At 40.7% G+C, this 19,901-nt stretch overlaps 1 protein-coding gene across 1 annotated transcript in view; it reads right to left on the bottom strand.

The window, feature by feature from the left end:
* Nucleotides 1-17,964: 17,964 nt before the first annotated feature.
* LOC145351409 (uncharacterized) overlaps nucleotides 17,965-19,901 on the bottom strand; it is a 39,276-nt gene continuing 37,339 nt past the window's right edge. The window contains exon 7 of the mRNA XM_080201015.1: nucleotides 17,965-18,417. Coding sequence (XP_080057141.1) covers nucleotides 17,965-18,417 — 453 coding nt within the window. The remainder of the gene's footprint in view (nucleotides 18,418-19,901) is intronic.

Genomic DNA, 19,901 nt, shown 5'->3' with positions numbered 1-19,901 from the left:
GGCACAGACACAGGCTGTGCTGATCATGATTCTTGCAAAAAATAAAACCATATGCACTGAATCATTCCGTTCATATCCTAAATATGTATTAGTATCGTCGCCCCTTAAATGCTGCTTCCTGCGCAGCGCATTCCGGGCATTCTGGACACTCCCTGTCAATAGATTGCCTCACGCATCTCCTCTGAAAATTTCTCCACGCACCTGAAACCTATATCTCCGAACTCTTGACTTTTCTGCCCCAGAAAAGAGCGTCGAACTCTCCACTCTGTCCATGCCACTCATAATCTTGTAAACCTCTACAGGTCACCTCTCAACCTCCATCTTTCCAGTGAGAACAAACTGTGTTTATCCAACCACTCTTCACAGCTAATACTCCCCAGGTCAGGCATCATCCTCGCAAACCTCTTTTGTACCTTCTTCAAAGCATCCACATCCTTCTGGTAGTGTGGCGACCAGAATTGTAGACAGTGTTCTAAATGAGGCCGAACTATTGCTTTGTACAACTGCAGCATGACATGTGTATTCTTTTACTGAATGCCCCGATCGATGAAGGCAAACATGCCATTTGCCTTCTTGAGAACCTTATCCAACTGTATTGCCAGTTTAGAGATCGGTGGACTTACACTCCCAGGTCTCTCCGGCTGTCCATACTGGTTAGGGTTCTACCATTTAATGTAGAATCCTAACATGCATTGGATTTTCCAAAACGTATTATCTCATGCTTGCCCGGATTAAATTTAAATTTCCAGTTAATGTGTTGGAATTTTGTTGAATGCTATTTGTCTCTAATTTTGTCGCTGGCATTCAAGTCAATTAAGAGACTCAAATGTAAAATCGTATAATTTGTTCCATTAACCTCCCGTGATTACATAGAATCTTGGCCCTGCGGATCATGCTGTACATGTTCCAGGAGGGATGTTCTTCCCGCCCAACACAGCATAGACACGTATGCATTCAGATTCCTTCTTTAAACTCATCAAGAGACCCACGTTCTAGCTTCCTGGATCATTCAGTCCACATTTCAGACCATGCAACATCCTCTGTTGCTCCCTTTGTTGGCTGATACTATTAATGGTCACCATTCTTCCGTTGAAAGTATTCACTTCATTGGCATCTCCCTCAAAGATAAGAAATGTCTTTTATCCCATGATCCATTCAAACCACTGCCACATTTCCAAGTCCCTTTACCTCTGTAAATTCTGTGAACACATTGTCGCCTTCCCAATCAGGGTAAAACATTTCAATCTCCACACTTGAAACTTTCCAATAAAGTTTGACTCCAGGAACATTGCCAAAAGGAATTTTTTCAAAGAGAAAAATATTCGTTTTTACTATTCGAAAGGGAATATTTTACCAAGCTTGTCTCCTTCAACATTCCACACGACTTGGTATCTGACTGGAACTGCATACACACGTTTCATTCTGATGGATAGAACATAGAACAGCACGGTGCAGGCCTTTCGGCCCTCGCTGTTGTGCCAAGCTGTGTCTGAACCCAAGATCAAGCTACTCCATTCCCTATCATTCTTGTGTGTTCCATGTGCCTATCCAATAACCCCAACCACTCTCTGAGTAAAGAATCTACCTCGCAAGTTCTTCCTATCTCTCCCCACCATGAACATTACAGTTATGCCCCCTAGTAACAGTTACATCCAGACAAGGAAATGGTCTCTGCATGTCCACTCTATCTGTCCCCCTCATCAACGTGAAAACATCCATTAAGTCGCCTCTCATCCTCCGCCGCTCTAAAGCGTAAAGTCCCAGCTCCCTCAACATTTCCTCATAAGACATATCCTCCAAACCTGGCAGTATCCCGCTTAACCTCCTCTCTCCAATGCTTCCATATCCTTCTTATAGTGAGGTGACCAGAACTGCGCACAATATTCCAAATGTGGTCTCACCAAGGCCCTGTATAGTTGCAGCATAACCCCACGACTCTTAAACTCAAACCCCCTGTTAATAAACGCTGACACACTATAAGTATTCTTCATGTTCTATCCACTTGAGTGGCAATCTTCAGAGATCTGTGGATATGAACCCCAAGATCTCTCTGTGCATCCACATTCCTCAGAACCCTGCCGTTGACTCTGTAATCCGCATTCAACTTTGTCCAAACAAAATGAATCACCTCACACTTATCAGGATTAAACTGCAGCTGCCACTTTTTGGCCAAGCTCTGCATCTTATCAATGCCTCTTTGCAGCCTACAAGAGCCCTCCGCCTCATCCACTACTCCATCACTTTTGGGGCCATCAGCAAATTTACTAACACACAATAAGCCCCCTCTTCCAAGTCATTGATAAAAATCACAAAAAGCAGGGGACCCAGCACTGATCCCTGTGGTACACCGCTGGTAACTGGCCTCTAGTCTGAAAATGTTCCCTCCACCACATCCTTTGTCTTCTATGAGACAACCAGTTACTTATCCAATCAGCCAAATTTCATTCTATCCCACACCTCCTTACTTTCTTCATGAGCCTACCATTGGGGAACATTATCAAACGCCTTACTAAACTCCATGTATACGACATCAACTGCTCTATCTTCAAATGCACATTTAATTACCTCCTCAAATAAATCAATCAAATTTGCGAGGCAGGGCTTACTCCTCCCGAAACGTGCTGACTATTCTGGATTAAGTTGCATCTTTCCAAATGGCCATAAATCGTTTCCCTCAGGACCCTTTCTATGAACTTACCGACCACCGAAGTAAGACTAACTGGCTTATAACGACCAGTATTTCTCAGGGAAAAGAATCAAGTTCAACTAATACGTTGGAGATGTTTTGAGGGGTTTACATACGACATGTGTGTGGACAATTCTGTTGATACTGTGTGAATAGAATTGTAAAAGTGGTTAGTACAATACCGTGCAACATACTAGTGGCAAACAAGGATTAGGAAATAAGAACTAGGCGCTTGCAGAATTTCATAGCGATATATAATTCTACAATGCACAATTAGGCCTTTCGTCCTGTCGGGTTTGTTTCCAACTCTTGGTTCGGGCACATTATTCAGGCCCTACGCCCGAAACTGCGCGTAATTACCCCGCCAAAACCTTTACATATACTGGGGCAGCGAGAAGAAACTCATAAATCTAACGTGTACATCTTTGGACTGTGGCAGGAAACCGGAGCCCCCGGAGGGAACCTATTCACGCATAGGAAGATTGTGCAAACTCCACATAGACACAGAAGGCAATAATTGACCGCTGGCCACTAACGTTGTGAGGCAGCAACGCGAAACACTGTGCCACTGTACCACCCCAAACGCCGCCACCCACTCCCCACACCGTCCAACCCAAAGATATTTCATTTGAATTCAATAAAGTTTCGCTTGGGGATTCCCCAGAAATCACTATTAGAAAACTTGTTCTTCCTGATATTAATGCATTGCGAATTTTCGGTACAACATTTCGAAGTTGGCAGATTATACAAAGCTTGCAAGCATTGTGAGCTAATAAAGGGGTCGTGTCGAAATGAGAAGTAACGCTAACGTGTTCTTGCAAAGAGTAGGCAGCTGGTAAATTAATTTCAATGCAGAGTAATGTGAATAATTTCGTTTTGGTTGGAAGGACATGGAGAGACAAGACAAGACATCGAGTAAAAATATTGAGGAGAAATTGGACCGAGGTGTATCTCTGTATAAATTATAGAAGGAGGTGGAGATTGCTGAGGCAAATGTGCATAAACCGTACAACATTCGGGGTGCTATTCATCAGGGTAGGGGTACAAGAGCCAGGAGTTTGACTGGAATTTATATAAGTCATTATTTCAACCACAAATAGAATATATCGGCGACATCCAGGTGACACACTTTAAAAAGTATGTGCAGGCATTAGAAATAGTGCAGCCAACATGACAAGAATTGTTGCAGCGTTGAGGAACTTCAGTTGTGAATGTAGGTTGAAGCAATAATGATTTTCTGTCTCACAGAAACAAAAAAAGTGAGGAAACTTGATTAAAGAATTCAAAATGTTGAGTGTAGTACGTTGGGAGAAACAGTTCCCCCTTTTGATAAAATCGATGACCAGAGGGCATGGATTGGATTTATATCGCAAATTGTGCGGTGGTGATATAATGATCAATTACTTCCTAAATGTGATACGTATTTAGGCTTTGTGATGCAGTGTCAGGGATTATGGTGGAGGCAAGTTCAACTGAAACTATAAAAATAGAATTAGAATGTTGTCTGAAAGATAAGGAAATGCAGGTTAACGTGTGCAATGCAGAAAATGGCATTGGGTGAATTGCTCATTCGGTAACAATGTACAGACATGATGAACACATGGGCTCCTTCAACGAGACCGAACTATTTTATGATTCAATATCCTTCTTAGTTATTTGAGTAGAGCCATAAATTCAATTGAAATTGTTTCACTTCCCACCTCTGAACCTTTCACTCTTATGCAGACCTCGGATTAAGGACCTGTCCCTGCCCACTTTATACTCTCACCTGCAAAGTACTCCCCGTGGACATCATCCAAAAAAAAACAAATTGCATGGAGGAGAAATTGGAGAAATTAAAATCTGTCAGCCGCCTCTTTACCTATATTCTCTCCTTCAAGATGGTCGTTAACATTGGTCTGTTTTTTTTTCACGTTTTCACTTAAACTAACAATGTCTCTGTTCATGACCCGATGTTCACGATTTACAACAGTTTTATGAAACTTCTGTGTATGATTTATAAAGCTAAAGGAACTATTTAAGTGTAAGTGTCATGTCTTGCTGCTCACCTTTCAGCTTTCCTGAATTTCAACGCGATCGAAGCAATGCCGTTCTTTATTTTATGTTGCACTTTAAATGTGCCAACCTGAGGAAAGAAATCAATGGAGAAGAATGATGTCTGTCCAAAGCTTTCGCTTTCGCATCATCGTCTGAAGTCACTGCCCCCTTCATCAGCCCCTTCCACCTCGCCTTGAATCACCGTTGTTTGGGTTTCAACTACAAGCAGGCTGTTCTTATTTACCGTTGCCCTTCTTGAAGCCGATCGTCTACCTTCTGAATGAAGTCACATTACAAGTGTTCTGTGTCCAATAATATTTAAAAATGAAAACGCGCTTCAACTTATTAGCAACTATATATCTGCGTGGTCCCACAATATATGGTGAGATTTGTACCCCTTATTTGACTCCTCTCTCGCTTTCTTACAGTGAACCTGCTAACAATAGTGACCCTCTGCAGAGGAAACTGCCACCTTTCGAAAAGTATCTCTACTTATATGGTGGCCATGGCATCAGTGGATCTACTGACTACACTCGTCTATCGAATTGTACGTCAAATTGTCCAGCAACGCTTTCCATATTCATTTCTCTCCTACACTGTCATTTGTAAGCTTATGTTGTACTTGACTTGTGTCAACGTTGGTTTGTCTGCGTGGTTTCCGGTTGGATTTACATTTGACCGGTTTGTAGCTATCTGTAGCCCGGAACTGAAAACCAGATATTGCACAGTAAAAGCTGCATCTATCGTCGTAACCATAGTTTCAATATTTCTGTGTTTAGAGAACATTCCTTTTTGGTTTGCATTTCAACATAAACAAATAATTAATAATGTTCGATGGGGTTTCATACCCAGTGCGGCTTTTTTAAAATCACCAGCAGGTGGAGCATACTTCAGATTTCAAAGTATTTTATTGTCATTGATCCCCTTTTCTTTAATATTGCTGTTTAATAGTTTAACAGTCAGACGCATTGTAGTGACAAATATTGCCCGCAGGAGACTCTGTGCTCTCAGGATTGGGAATCAGCGTGATCCAGAGATGGAAAACCGAAGGAAATCCATTATTTTACTCTTCGCTGTGTCCGCCAATTTTATATTGCTGAGTCTGACATCGGTGGTGAGTCAGTGGACTGACGCCCTGGTCATAAATATCCGACCTGTCTATACAGATCCTGCTTATATTGCCAATGAAACAGGATATATGCTTACTCAGCTGAAGTTTTGTGCAAATACGTGCATTTATGCTGCGACACAAACGAAATTCAGGGAGGAAATGATTCACTTGGTGAAATCTCCTTGGATATTTATTTCTTCATTGGTTAAAAATATGAAAAATCAACCCAAAGCTATCGGCCCCAGTTAGAACATAATTATAACCCTCGATTCGTCATAGAATACATCTCTTTCAGTTCGAACTGCCAAGATATATTGTTCTGAGAAAAGAAAAGTCGGAAAGCTTAGTAGCTTGTATTTCATATCCAATGCTCTCCAATTGGAACAGATCGATTCCCTGCTAAAGCAATGTATTTACATCCGAGATTCAAAGGCAAACTGAGGCTCAGCTATGTAACTGATAAAGTGACAATCAGTGTTTATCATAGAAACCTACAATGCAGAAGGAGGCCATTATGTTCATCGAGTCTGTACCGACCACAGTCCCACCCATATCCTATCCCCTTATTCCCATGTATATACCCTATGTACCTCTGACACTAAGTGGAAGTGCAGCATCGCCAATCCGCCTAGCCTGCACATCTTTGGAATTTGAAAGGAAACAGGAACACCCTGACGAAACCCTCGTAAACACGGAGAGAGCGTACAAACTCCGCACATGAAAGTGACTCAAGCCAGGAATCGAACCCAGGTCCCTGATGTTTAACGCAGCAATGCTAACCACTATATCATCTTCCCACCACAAACTGCCTCACATTTCATCCACTGAAGTAATATATTCTGTTGAATTGCCTGATAAATTCATTGAGATTAGAAACACTGGAATTGTGTACATGTTCTGCTATATCCGCTATCTGTTTGTAATAATACAAATCCCGGTTTCCCCCTATCAGGTTTTGTTCTCTCTTGTTTCTGATGCTAATAGAAGATAGTACTGTCTCTTGGTTCATCCTTATGAGGTCAAATTAATTTTTCGAGCTCTTAACTTCGCTCTCAGCCGGCCTTGAAAATTCCGGAATTATATAACAGAGGAACAGATCATTCCGACGAGCGAAATATTGCTGGATTTTACCCACCAGCCAAATAAATAGTTCCAATATGTTTTTTTTCCGCCGTCTATCAACATCATCAACCTATATTTTTATTCACCCACATGTTTATGTTTATGTTTAATATTTCAGAAATATGCATCGGCGAATTCCATTGTCCCCTAGTTCTCCTTTTAAAGGCGTTCCGTCACTGTTAGTCGTTTTTTTTTATTGATTCTTTTAACTCTTTTCAGTTTTCGGATCCTGAACTAATAGATGCTGCCTGTGTCTATGCATTTCGTATTCCTTCATGTAATACATGTGGGCACAACTCGACAAATATCAACCTGATATGAAATCGAACTAGTGAAAGCCAGCGAAATGCAGTTAAGGCTTGATAGGTTGGTTTCTGTTGTTGGTTCGTGTTTCCTTGCTTATATTGAATAGAGGCGTAAATGTGTCTGATCATTTTAACACGACTCTGAACACCCGAATAATCCAGGGTGGACAGAGATGTCAAACTGCTCCAACCATCAACCACCCAACCCGCAACCCCACCACACCTACAGAAAAGAAACATTTGTTGTATCAAATTCAATGCATTCCCTCAGGGAACCGCCAGATCATAATTGTGATCATGAAGTAGCAAACATGCTGCAGGCATGGTCAAATGCTCAGGAGCATGATCGCAAAACAAGGCCAAAATTTCCAAATGAAATATGTAAACTGGTTATGGAGAGTGCAATGCATAAAAACGGATGAAGTTCGGAATCCGAAAGAAGTTCACGATAGATGTTGAAGGGATATGGGTTAGTGCTGAATTTATCTTCACTAACTCCATTAGCATTGGATTGATGAGGCATTCCTGCAGGATATTCCTGCTAGATTGCATGGTTCTTCTTGTCTATTGTCGTGACATTCATCTTATCTTTCTATCTTGTTTAGCTGGGAAGTGACAATTTTGGGAAAGTATGTTTAGAATGTTAGTTCAAGTCATTGGTGCAGCAGTGGTCAGTTCCAGAATTGAGTAACAAGCCTGCATGTTTAATATATCCATTGCTAATTATTAAATCAGTTTGAGAAAGTTTAAATTATTTGATAACCTTGTTGCAAACAACATTGCGTCAAGTTCCGAAAGAAGCAGCTGAAAAATCACGTCGTTTGTGTTTTAAACGATATATTCAGACACAACACCAAAGTACTGTTCATGTATCGATTCATCAAGTCTGAATCGATCAATAAAATAAACCAAATATTTTCATTTGTAGGGAGTTTTATTTTAGCTTTAACACAATAATTAGTACAGTAAAGAATGTATTTAACTGATTTTCTTTACGATTTGGCTGAGAGACTGAAATCAGGACACTACTATATCTGGATTTCCCAAGAATATCAGTTAGGTGTTACCTTAATTTCAACCTTGCGCTTGTGTAGAATAGCATCCTTAATAAACCTGTGTCATCATAACTTTCTTTTCCAGGAACTTTTTTTTTTACAAACCTCGCATGTTCATTCAACGTTGAAATTGAATTTTGTAATAACATCAGTCATTCTTTCTGGTTATTTAATCCTTTATCAATCATTAATGAGACATTGAATGATGGGGTGCTGCCAAGGCGAAATTCCACATCGTTAGAGACTCCCATGTAACGGCCAGTCCGGATGGGCGCGAACAGTTGAGTGTACAAGGAAAAGTTAGTCAATAAAATGAAAACTGAATGAAAGAGTGTCTACAGATCGTTAAATAAGAGTTAACAAAATGGGCATTGGTTGCATAGAACGTGCTTATGGCGTATTCGTAACGGAGAGTATAGTTCTAATGGGCAAATTAAACAAGTATTTTTCATCTATTTTCACAATAGATGACTCAAAAAAAAAATCAATTTAATAGCTGTAATTAAGAAAATGGAAAGGAAGGAGGAACTCAGGAAATTTACAATCACCAGAAAAGTGGCATTGAGCAAATACCATACGCGAACTGAGAATTCCGATGGTCTGGATTGACCTCACACTAATGTCTTGACAGAGTTTGCTAATGAGATTGCTGAAACATTGGCTTTGACTTTACAAAATCCCTGGATTCGGGGAAGGATCCATTAGATCGGAAGTGAGCAAATGTAACTCGTTTACGTAAAAAAAAAGGGAGCGAGCCAGAAAGTAGGGCACGATTTGGCAGTTAGCGTATCTGACATCGGAAAATGGTGGAAACCATTATTAAAGATGTTACAGCAGGAATTTGGAAAAATGAATGCAACCAGGCAGGGGGAACATCGTTTTCCATAAATTAAATATTGCTGAATCAATTTATTGGACTCGTTTCAAGGTGTCACATGTGCTGCGGATAAATTGGAACAGGGCAATATATTTGTTTGTACTCATGCCTGGGACATGGGCATTGCTGGCTGGCAAACATTTATTGCCCAGCCGAAGTTGCAGATGACATGTTGGTGTGGAGCAGCCTTCTTGAAACACTGCAGTCTGCGTGCTATTGATTGATCCACAATGCCGTTAGGAAAGGAACTTCCGGATTTTGTCCAAGCAACTTCGAAAGAACGGTGATATATTTCGAAGTCATGGTAGTAAATTGTTTGGAGGGAAACTTACATGTGTTGGTGTTCCTAGGTATCTGCTGCCTTTACCCTTCTAGATGGAAGTGGCCTTGAGTTTGAAAGGTGCTGTGTAAGATCTTTGTTCATTTTTTGCAGTCCATCTTGATGATAGTACACGCTATTGCTACTGAGCGTCGGTGGTGGACGGATTGGATCTTTGTGGTTGTGGTGCCAATCAAACACCATGCTTTGTCGTGGATGTTACCAGCTTCCCGAATGCCGTTGGAGCTGCGCCCATCCAGGCAATTGGGAAGTATTCTATCAATACTCCTGGCTTGTGCCTTGTAGACTGTGGGCAGTCTTTGGAGTTGGTTTGCAGGTGGAGCAGGTAATTAAGAAGGCAAATGTAACTTTGTCTTCATTGCTGGAGGGGTGGAGTTTAGAAACAGCGAGGTTATGTTGCAGTTGTTAAGGTTCTGATGAGGCCACGCCTAGAATGGTCTGTATAGTTTTGGTCTCCTTACTTGAGAAAGGATATACTGGCACTGGAGGGGATGCAGAGGAGCTTCACTAGGTTGATTCTGGAGTTGAGAGTGTTGGCTTATGACGAGACACTGAGTAGACTGGTGCTATGCTCATTGGAATCTTGTCGAAACATATACGATTATGAAGGAATAATTATGAAGAGAACAATTAAGATAGAAGCAGGGAAGTTGTTTCCACTGGCAGGTGAAACTAGAACTAGGGGGCATGGCCTCAAAATAAGGGGAAGCAGATTTAGGGCTGAGTTGAGGAGGAACTTGAGTTGAGGAGGAACTTAGTCACACATGGAGTTGTGAATCTGTAGAACTCCCTACCCAGTGAAGTAGTTGAGGCTACCTCATTAAATGTTTTTAAGGATAGATAACTCCTTGAGATTCATCCACAAGGACACACAAGTCCTCTGCCCAGGAAGCATGCTGTAATTTGTTTTACAATTAAATAATAATCCATTTTGCTGTTATTCCTTCCAAAATGGATGACCTCACATTTAACAACATTGTACTCCATCTGACAGACCCTTGTCCGCTCACTTAAATTATCGAAATTCCTTTGCAAACAATCAGCATCCTCTGTACACTTTGGTCCACTGTTAAAGAGGGCAGGGGGATGCTCTTTCATTAAGAAACTATTGAAGAGACAGAGTAGCATCGAAGACATCACTAAAACACTGTGAATTCTCGAGGTGAGTCATACAAAGGTGCTGTTTGACACTGAAGCTATTTCTTTACTCTACAATCAGTGTCATGCACCACAGGTGACAGCTAACACTGCCGATAAAGTATATTTATTAATTGCAAGTAAGGCCTTCATTAACACTGCAATAAAGTATTTTGAAAATCCCTCATTCACCACACCCCAACGCCTGTTCGGGCCAATGAATCAAACCAGATCCCGCCTGAAACGCAGAAACTGCAACAGATTGCATGTGTTGTCTTACACCAAAATTTCTGCCCTACAACAGAGGTGCGAGACATCAGCACAGGCGCAGCCATTCCCCACATTCTCTGCCCACAAACAATTATGCCTGACATCAAACGTTCTAACTTACGTTGCGGGTATTGGCATACATCACAGGTATTACCTTGAACCACAGATTTTGCATTACACGAAACGTTTTACACTGGAGCTAATTACTTACACCACAGGTTTAGCATTGCAGTGTATACACAGTGTTGGACCGCAGATCATTCCTTACTCCACATGAGTTTGTTACGCTGCAGCTGCTGCATAGCGTCAATGGTATGCCATAAAGCTTTCGCTGTAAGTGCTGCCTCACGCCACAGGTGCTGCCTTCACTGTAAATACTGCCTTATGCAACTGTTGCTTCTTAAAGCAAGCAACAGATAGTGAGTATTTATGCATGGTAAATATTTACTGTTGTTTAAATTGCTGCTGAATGGAGGAAATTGCGTTTAAACATTTAAAGTTGACTTTGTGTCTTCGTCCGCTCCGGAGGTTAAAGCCGTTGTAATATGTTGATAACATACTACAAACGTGTTGTAATATGTTGATAACATATTACAACACGTTTGCTGAGTTTAATTTTCATTTTTTTGTCGAAAGTTAGAGTGTTTCTAACAAACAGCCGGTAACCAAGTTTTTTGGCATTTTTTCCCCTAAGCATTGGAACAGTGGATTAATTAATGCATTCCGAGACAGGGAGCTGATGGAAGAAGAGAATCATTTCAATCATGGAGGCTTCGAACAATGTTTGAACACTCACACCGAATCACATGTGCAACACCCACGTACAACACCTTAACCACCGCTCGCACAGCTGGGCAAATGTAGCTTTGCTACATGAACCAAATGGTTGGTACTGAACACTCAGCATTTGCCCTGGATGAATCATCGATCATCTTCACCTCTTTAAGAATGTTCTTATCTTCTCGCCCAGTATTAAGGGAAATCCTGAATTATAATTAAAAAAAAAACACAATTCCGAAAGTGACCCCCGGCCCATCTCATTTTGGAACGCTATGTACCACAATCCAATTTAATTAATTTAATCTTGAAACTCGTGACAATATACTATGCTTTCAGATAGAGAACGAACTCAACATTGTCATGACGTTGGAAATGCTCGGCAGATCTGGGAAATTATGTGAAGACAAGCGAGGTAAACGGTCCAAACGATCAGAAATGACTGTGAATATGACAGATTTCAAATGGTTGGATTGCGGGAGGGGAATGTTGTACAAAAACGAAACTCTGTAACGGAGGAGCAAAGTTGAAAAAAATCCTTCATGATGCAAATTCAGAGAGAGTTTTGATCTTTATACACAAAGTAATGAGTCCAGATGAGGTTGTGAATGCCTGTATAGTACCATCATGCGGACTTACTCGTTGATGAGGCGGACACACGATCTGTTGAACCTCGTCCCAAAGAATATGACCCCCACACCCTTTTTTTTCCTGATTTAACTTGGCTTTGGGGGACTGTTTGAGTTGGTTACAAATGTACATCAGACAGCGGATCCATGTAAATCAGATAGTAATTTTGACCTATGTGCATCCGTTGATTGCGATTGTCAGTCCACGAATTCCCCAAACCTTCCAAAGGGACCCTGCTGAGGGGTGTGTCTTTGGAACACAAGGACAACACAGGATGTAATCGGGCATTTTGTCTTACTCCAGAATTAATTGAAAAGCTTTGCATCAACCAAATATTGAGTGAAACTGTGGAAGGGGACAATAAACATTAGCAACTATCAGATAGGATAAAGGGAAATTTATAATTAACCCTACGCTGCATGAAGGCTATGAACTGTTGATTATATGTGCAAGGATTTGAAAGAAAATTGAACCATGAGGTGTATGTTTTATATAAATCAACGATTTCGAAGTAAGCTGATTCATTTAAAATTGAATTGTATTAATGAAGATTCTAAGGCAGAAACATGCAGTTTATCTTTACTTTGACTAAAGATATCAGTAACTTTAACGAAGAATACAAGATTCAACATTTTGGTATTAAATGGTTTAACTTACATTAAGAAAAGAATGGATCAAACAAACATATTCAAAATATACCGGTGTGAAGGAACATCTTAAGATACATTTTATATGATTTAAACCGCTCAGGCCTGGAATGATGTCGAGTCCTGGGTCCCCATTTGGCATTAGACCAAATTTAGCCAATTAGCCAGTGCTGAATTAAGTAAAATATATTTTCTTGGATACAATGGCAACAAGAAAGTGATTTATGCCAAGGCGGACTTCTGCGTTTCAGAAAGAAATAATGAAATAACATTATTGAAGGTGCAAGTTTTTAATTGATTTAATAAAACTGTCGTGATTAGATTGGCATATTGAATAATAAATGAAACCATACTGACCTAATTAATGGATTGGATTATTGATAACAATAGAGTATAATTAACTTACATTTTGGCATGAACACACAAATCTGTTTAGAAAGCCTAATGCTACTGTTGTGTTGACTGGCATAGCTGAGATTTCTCTTCGGCCAAAGGTATTGTTCTGTCTGTTGTATTTTAAGTTCCATCTTATTTTATGTCAATTTTAATTCTTCAACGATTTAAATTTTTTTACATTAAGTTTAATGAACACTTTTATACAGAGTCATTTTACGTCTGAAATGTTTGCATTTTGTAAAAAAGAAGGTTAACCTTATAAAGATATTAGGCCATGGGATCAAATTTTCCGAGTACCCTCTACAATTAATTGAAAAGCGTTATATCAACCACCCATTGATTGAAACTGTGGCAGCACTATTTGTGTTAAACTGATCATCCAATTCGTTTTGTCCAGCCAGAGTCTCCTGTATACTCTCATCTAAGATCTCCGTAATAGATGTCCGGAGCTCACGTCATGCATGGCAGCGTAAAGTGATTTGTTGATCTAAAAAAATTCCAATGACTGATGCCTTTATTGAACCATTTCCTTCCTCCAGGCTGCTGTCAACAGAGCTACAATTTTGTAAGTATTGAAAGGAGAAACACGTGCACGTTTCTTCCTGCCCCAGCAGTGTAACCTAAACTACGTGCTGCCCGACTAGAATGATGATAGTGTCCCCCATTTTCCTCACATTTCGACCCACTAGCCTTCGCATTCAGAAAATCATTCTCCACTCTTCCCCCAACTCCACAGAGATGCCAGCGTTAAACATCCATTTCCCTCACAACTTCCACTAGTCTATGAAATTATTCTGCAGGGGCGACTCCTTCAGTCATAGTTCTTTCTCCTTCACCCTAAGCCCACAGAACTTTCTCAGGTTAACCTTCTCCTGCCGTCACCGAAGATGCAACCCCTGTCCCTTTATGTCCTCTTTCTTCACCGACCAAAATCCATCAACGTTTTACAACTGAAGCACCGTTTCATTTTCACCTCCAGCAATTTTGCCGACAGTGTTCACTGCTCCCAATGTGTTCACCTCTATGCGATGGAGGCAAAAAACAGGCTGGGTGAAGATTTCATGGAATACGATCTCTAAGCATGCAACCGTGATCCTAATTTTTCTGCTGCTTATAAATTCAACTCAGCAGCCTACACTCATGCTCAGATGTCAATCCTTGGTCTATTGGAATGTTTCAGTGAAACCCAGAACAAAATGAATGAGTGGGATCCCATCTTCCAATAACTGCACTCAACATTGAGTTTCAACAACTGAATAAAGCGGTATTTTCCCTCTATCATGGGCAATTTTGAACTTTGTTTTGGCACAACGCTCCCTTCTTGACCATGTGTCAGACTCCTTAGGATTTTGCTTCACTGAGCACTGTACACGTTCTGTTGTCACACGTTTGTGATGTGACTTGCAATTTCCACAGCCCTCACTGTTTCCATCAACACAACTTTAACTTTTGCCTTTCTTTTTTTAATTAAAGCTCTCTTCACTCTCACTAATCGGTGACCTTTTGCTCTTCTCCAGCTGCTCCACCCCTCTGTACGCTACGCAATGCAACACGTGTATCCCTCTTTTTCCGTGCTGCAGAAGTGTTCTATGGGAACCCAAACGTTAACTCTGCCTCATTCTCCACAGGTGCTACGTGATCCAATGAACGTTTATAAAACTTTTTATATGAATTTTAGATTTTCAGCATCCACAGTATTTTATTTTTCTTTATTTGAATACGTTACAGGAGAATTTTCAAAGTGGATAATAGACATCACAGAATTTCCTGACATTCATAAACTCTTGTCACCTCAAAAATGAATGTCAAACCAAAGAAAAAGAAAACAATATAAAAGATAAATATAAAACTGGTTTACAAACGTGAGATTTAACAAAGAATTTTGAAGGAAACTGTATAGGTAGAGAGTGAACAAGGTGTAGTTTGGACCTCCCTGAACGCGTCCGCAACAATGATTAACGGGTCAATGGCCAAGGCTAAATAGCTGCACTGGAAGGAATAGCAAATTCCCGTGCATAACTCCGGACTGGAGTAGCCTGCAACATTTTGTGTAATACGCACACAAGTTGTTGAAAACATTGAGGCGAAGGGGTACCAAGCCACACATGGACTAACAAGGAAGCACGTTGGAAGAGAGGGGAGAAATATGGTTGCCTATGTAACGAAGAAGATAAGAAGACGGGATGTCAACGGGCTTGCATCCCAAATGCAAAATTATAAACAATCATTCGCAACATAAGACAGCCACCAAAGAAAATACAGAATCCACGGCAAGAGAAGTGAGTTAGCAGTGATTTTGAACGGATTTTCCAGTTAAATGTTGCAGCCGACTACATTGCATATGATGCAGCATTCAACATCAAACAAATAGCTCGACAACCCGAAGACAGGTCGCGTTGCGAAAAGTGATGCAGATGTAAAACTGGGATCCAGCACTATATCTGTTCCATGAATTGTGTTGAAGTGGCTTCCGTGCAGCTAAAAAAAAGAGGGCTCCAAATATAGAATCATTCCACATTTGGATGTCATTCTGCCCATCAAGTATGTACTGTCTCTCGGAAAGAGGATCTTACCCAAGCTCATCCCCATGCACTATCAACGTAACCCCATGCATTTACCATGACTATTTCAACTAACCTGCAGATGAATACTCAGGTGCAGTTTAGCATGGTCAATGCACCTGCCATGCACATCGTTGTCACTATCAGATGAAACCTGAGAACCCGAAGGAAATCCAAGCAGACACAAACAGACAGACAAGGACCCAAGGCTGGAATCGATTCTGGCGCCCTGCTGCTATGAATCAACAGAGCTAACCAATATGCCGCCGTGATCCTTGGCTGAATCCGCAACTGCAGGGACCAGGCGAGATGATTCTGGCATATATGCTCTCGCCATGTAATTATATGTAGGAATTATCTGGCTATTCATATCTCGCTGAGCGAGAAATTGGAGGTGTCATTTCAGGCGACTGCAGTGTTAATGACAGTTAAGATTGCAAGACTTTGCAAGACGTTAATGAAAAAAATCAACCATTGTCACAAGGGTCAAAGAATATATGTTATCGCAATAATGGACAAGTGACAGTCGTGTTCTATTTTGAATGCAGGGTAATCTGTCATGTTAGAACCTCTTATTGAAGTTCTGTTTTACTTTGTTCAAATATTTTTGAAATTAGAATAAATGGATATTTAACCCCGTTCTTTAACTCCTCCCTGAATTTCCTCTGGGTTAGTGCATAAATGCAGGTGTTGGTGCATGAACTCAGAAGCTGCAACATGTATCCACATTGCTGAGCGACATATTCTGGATTGGTAAAGCTTTTGTCTGTGTAATTGTAGTTTACAGTTCTCCAGGTTAACAAGTGCACAATATATGGAATCCACAATAGTATAAAATTGGCAGACAAAGCAAAAAGTAATATAATGGATTTCCTTCGGCTCTCCACTTCTGGGTCAATATGATTCTCTGATTTACTTTGTTCCCTAAGGCTCCTCCGCAGCTTAGTGACAATTATAATATTCCTAGCAGTCAGAGTGTTGAAAACCAAAATCAGAGCAAATGGAAGCAATGGTGTTAGTACAATGTCAATCCGCTCATACACTATATAAAATGTTGAGGTATGATAGAGATCTTTCTCAATGCAAAACCATGGTACATTGTCAATAATGATTGAAGGGCGAAAGGCAAGGCACCAGGGAATGCATCTCACACAGCTGATAATGGTCACTGTTATGATAACCACAACCGCAGTTCTCTTGGTACAATATCGTAGTTTCAGTGTCTGGCAAGAAATGGCTACAAACCGATCAAAGGTAAAAACCACTGTGAACCAAACGGAACAATTCGTTGCTGAAAGAAATAAAGCTGCTTTCAGCGCACACACTGGAGTAATAGATAAAAAATTGACAGGGAAATACATAGTATTAAGTCGATTCAATATAACATCGGTGATGACGAGTAGTAGATCTACTGAAGTCATTGCCATTAGGTACTGAGTGATACATTTGGAGAGGCCACATTTCCCTCGTTTCAGGATCACAATCGCCACCGCGTTAACTGTAACAAATAGAATTAAACATCAACAATTTAGTAGACAAATTCACAGGTAAATACTTTATCATTTGAATAAGAGTCAATGTAAAAATTGCAAATGACATTCACTGCAGCAAATTGATTGCCTTTCTATAGAAGAATACGATGATTTGATTTGGTTTATTGTCACATGCATTGGGATGGAGTGAAAATTGTTTCTTGTGCATTTTATAGACAAGATTAAGCACGGAGTGACAAACAAAACGTTAGGGTGTGGAATATTGTTTTTCAGTTGCACGTGCGGTGAAGAGAAGATCAATTGAATTTATGATACCGCTGTTTAATCTCTAAAGAAAGTGTTCTTGAGTCGGTTGGAACGTGTTTTCAGATGTGTGTTTGTTATTTTCCCGAATGAAGAATGTGGAAGGTAGTATTCCCGCAATGTCCGAGGTCCTTGATTTTGCTGACTGCTTTCCAGAGGAAGTAGAATGAGTAAACGAAGTCAGTGGATTTGAGGCTGGTTTGCCTGATCGACTGGGCTATGCTCGCAACCCTCTGTCGTTCCTTGCGGTCTCGATCAGAGCAGCAACCATAAAAGCTGTTCTCACCATGTGACATTCGGGACTCTGCTTTCTATGGTGAATCTGTAAATATTGGGAAGTGGACAGGACCGATTTCCTTTGCCTTGTGAGAAAGTAGAAATGTTGGTGGGCTTTCTTAACTAAAACATCGTCTTGCAGGGGCCAGAGCAGATTGTTGGTGATCTGGACACCAAGAAACGTGAAGTTCTGAACCATCTCCACTTCATCACTGTCGATGTAGGCAGATGCAGATCCCCCACTGAGCTTCTTGAAGCCAATGGCTATCTCCTTCGTTTTACTGACATAGAGATTTGTGTCATTGCACCATTTGAGCAGAATCTCTATCTTTTTTCGTATCCTGCGTGACCTCATTGATTGAGAGTCGACTACTACAGTGATATCATCAGAAAACTTCAAAAATGCAATTGAAATGGATTTTTGCCACACGGTCATATTAATTAAACAAAATAGCAAAGAGTACAAAACTTCAATGAATTGAACATAAGAAAAAAACACTATTAATCGTTGTTAATAGTGAATCGAAAAAAAGTCACAACGATCTGTAATGGCAAGGGTTATTTTGTTTGACTATGTTTTTGCTGAATATTTGGCAACGTCGTGGTCATACTTCTAAATCTCAAAGTGTGAAAAGAACAGCAGTAACCCTGACATGCGTCAAATGGAACCGGATCTAATCTTGAGGAATGATAGCTTGACATAAATAAGAATTCTGGTTCTGTATGTCCGCAGAAGGAGGAAACGGTCACTTTCACCAGAACCGGCAGTCTTAAGCAAATGATGTGCGTAAGTTCACTATATAGACAAGTGTAAATGGACAACCAGCAGAACCGGATGAATGGAGAAAAATAAGAAAGTGGGGAAACAATTGGCGCTCGGTCCGTTTGCTTGCGCTGACAGTTAATAAAATCTTGTCTGATCTAATCGTGGCCGAAAGTGGGCTTCGCCTTTTGACGCCCCCCCCACCACGCCCCTCACCAACGCCCCACCACCCCCCCCTCCACCACCCCAGCCCCGCCCCCACTGAGTCTCGACTCCAATATGAATCGAAAATCTTTTTCAATAGGCTTTTGTTACATTCAGTTATGCTCTTCGGCAAAGAATTGAAACGTACTGATCCGCCCCGCCCCCTCCCCCCGCCCCCCACCACACTGCATTAACCTATTAACCTTCCTCTTCAATTGTCAGTGGATTAAATTTAAAAGGGACAAGATAATATACGTTGGGATTAGATTGGTTCATGTTCGGCATTATTATTAAAGGACAGGGCATAGTTAATTATTTATAATGCGGAAGGTAATCTGGAATTTGGACTATGAGCGCTCATGATACGCTCACAGTTGATTTGTCAGCGAAACTCATTCCTGCTCTCAGAAAGGAAACTGATGATCGTTTGCAATAGCAGTAAATTCTGAGCTTTTTAACTGCAAGGGTGAACAACATTATGCCACCCAGGCTATCAGAACGTGCCAGGAGAAACAATTGAGTTGGACTCTGATATACAGGGAATACTTTCAAAGTGTAAATATGGCACAGGCAGCGAATTATCTTAACTAGGCTGGAGGAATATGACAAAAGAAACAGAAGACACAAACTGAGAGAGAAAACTTGGAAAAGCAGGACACATGAATCTCAATATGCAAGAATAACTGATTCCACTTGGAAAATACATTCTGAAAAACTATGTAATTTTTGGTACGTTTGTGAAACAGACTGAGAATATAATATGATGCACCCACCCATATTTCTGAATGTGGGAGCTCTAGTTAAGAATGCGCTAAACAATGCACTTAAGCTTCATAAATGGAGACAGAAAAGAAAAACAAGGATGTGTTAGGGAACCTTTCGAAATAATGTTTAGAGAGGAGCTGGGGGAC

Source organism: Carcharhinus amblyrhynchos, chromosome 13 (assembly GCF_965287045.1).
Source record: "Carcharhinus amblyrhynchos chromosome 13, sCarAmb.v2.hapA, whole genome shotgun sequence".
NCBI classification, from domain to species: domain Eukaryota; kingdom Metazoa; phylum Chordata; class Chondrichthyes; order Carcharhiniformes; family Carcharhinidae; genus Carcharhinus; species Carcharhinus amblyrhynchos.
Note: the sequence above shows the minus strand (reverse complement) of the source record. Positions and strands in the feature narration are given on the sequence as shown.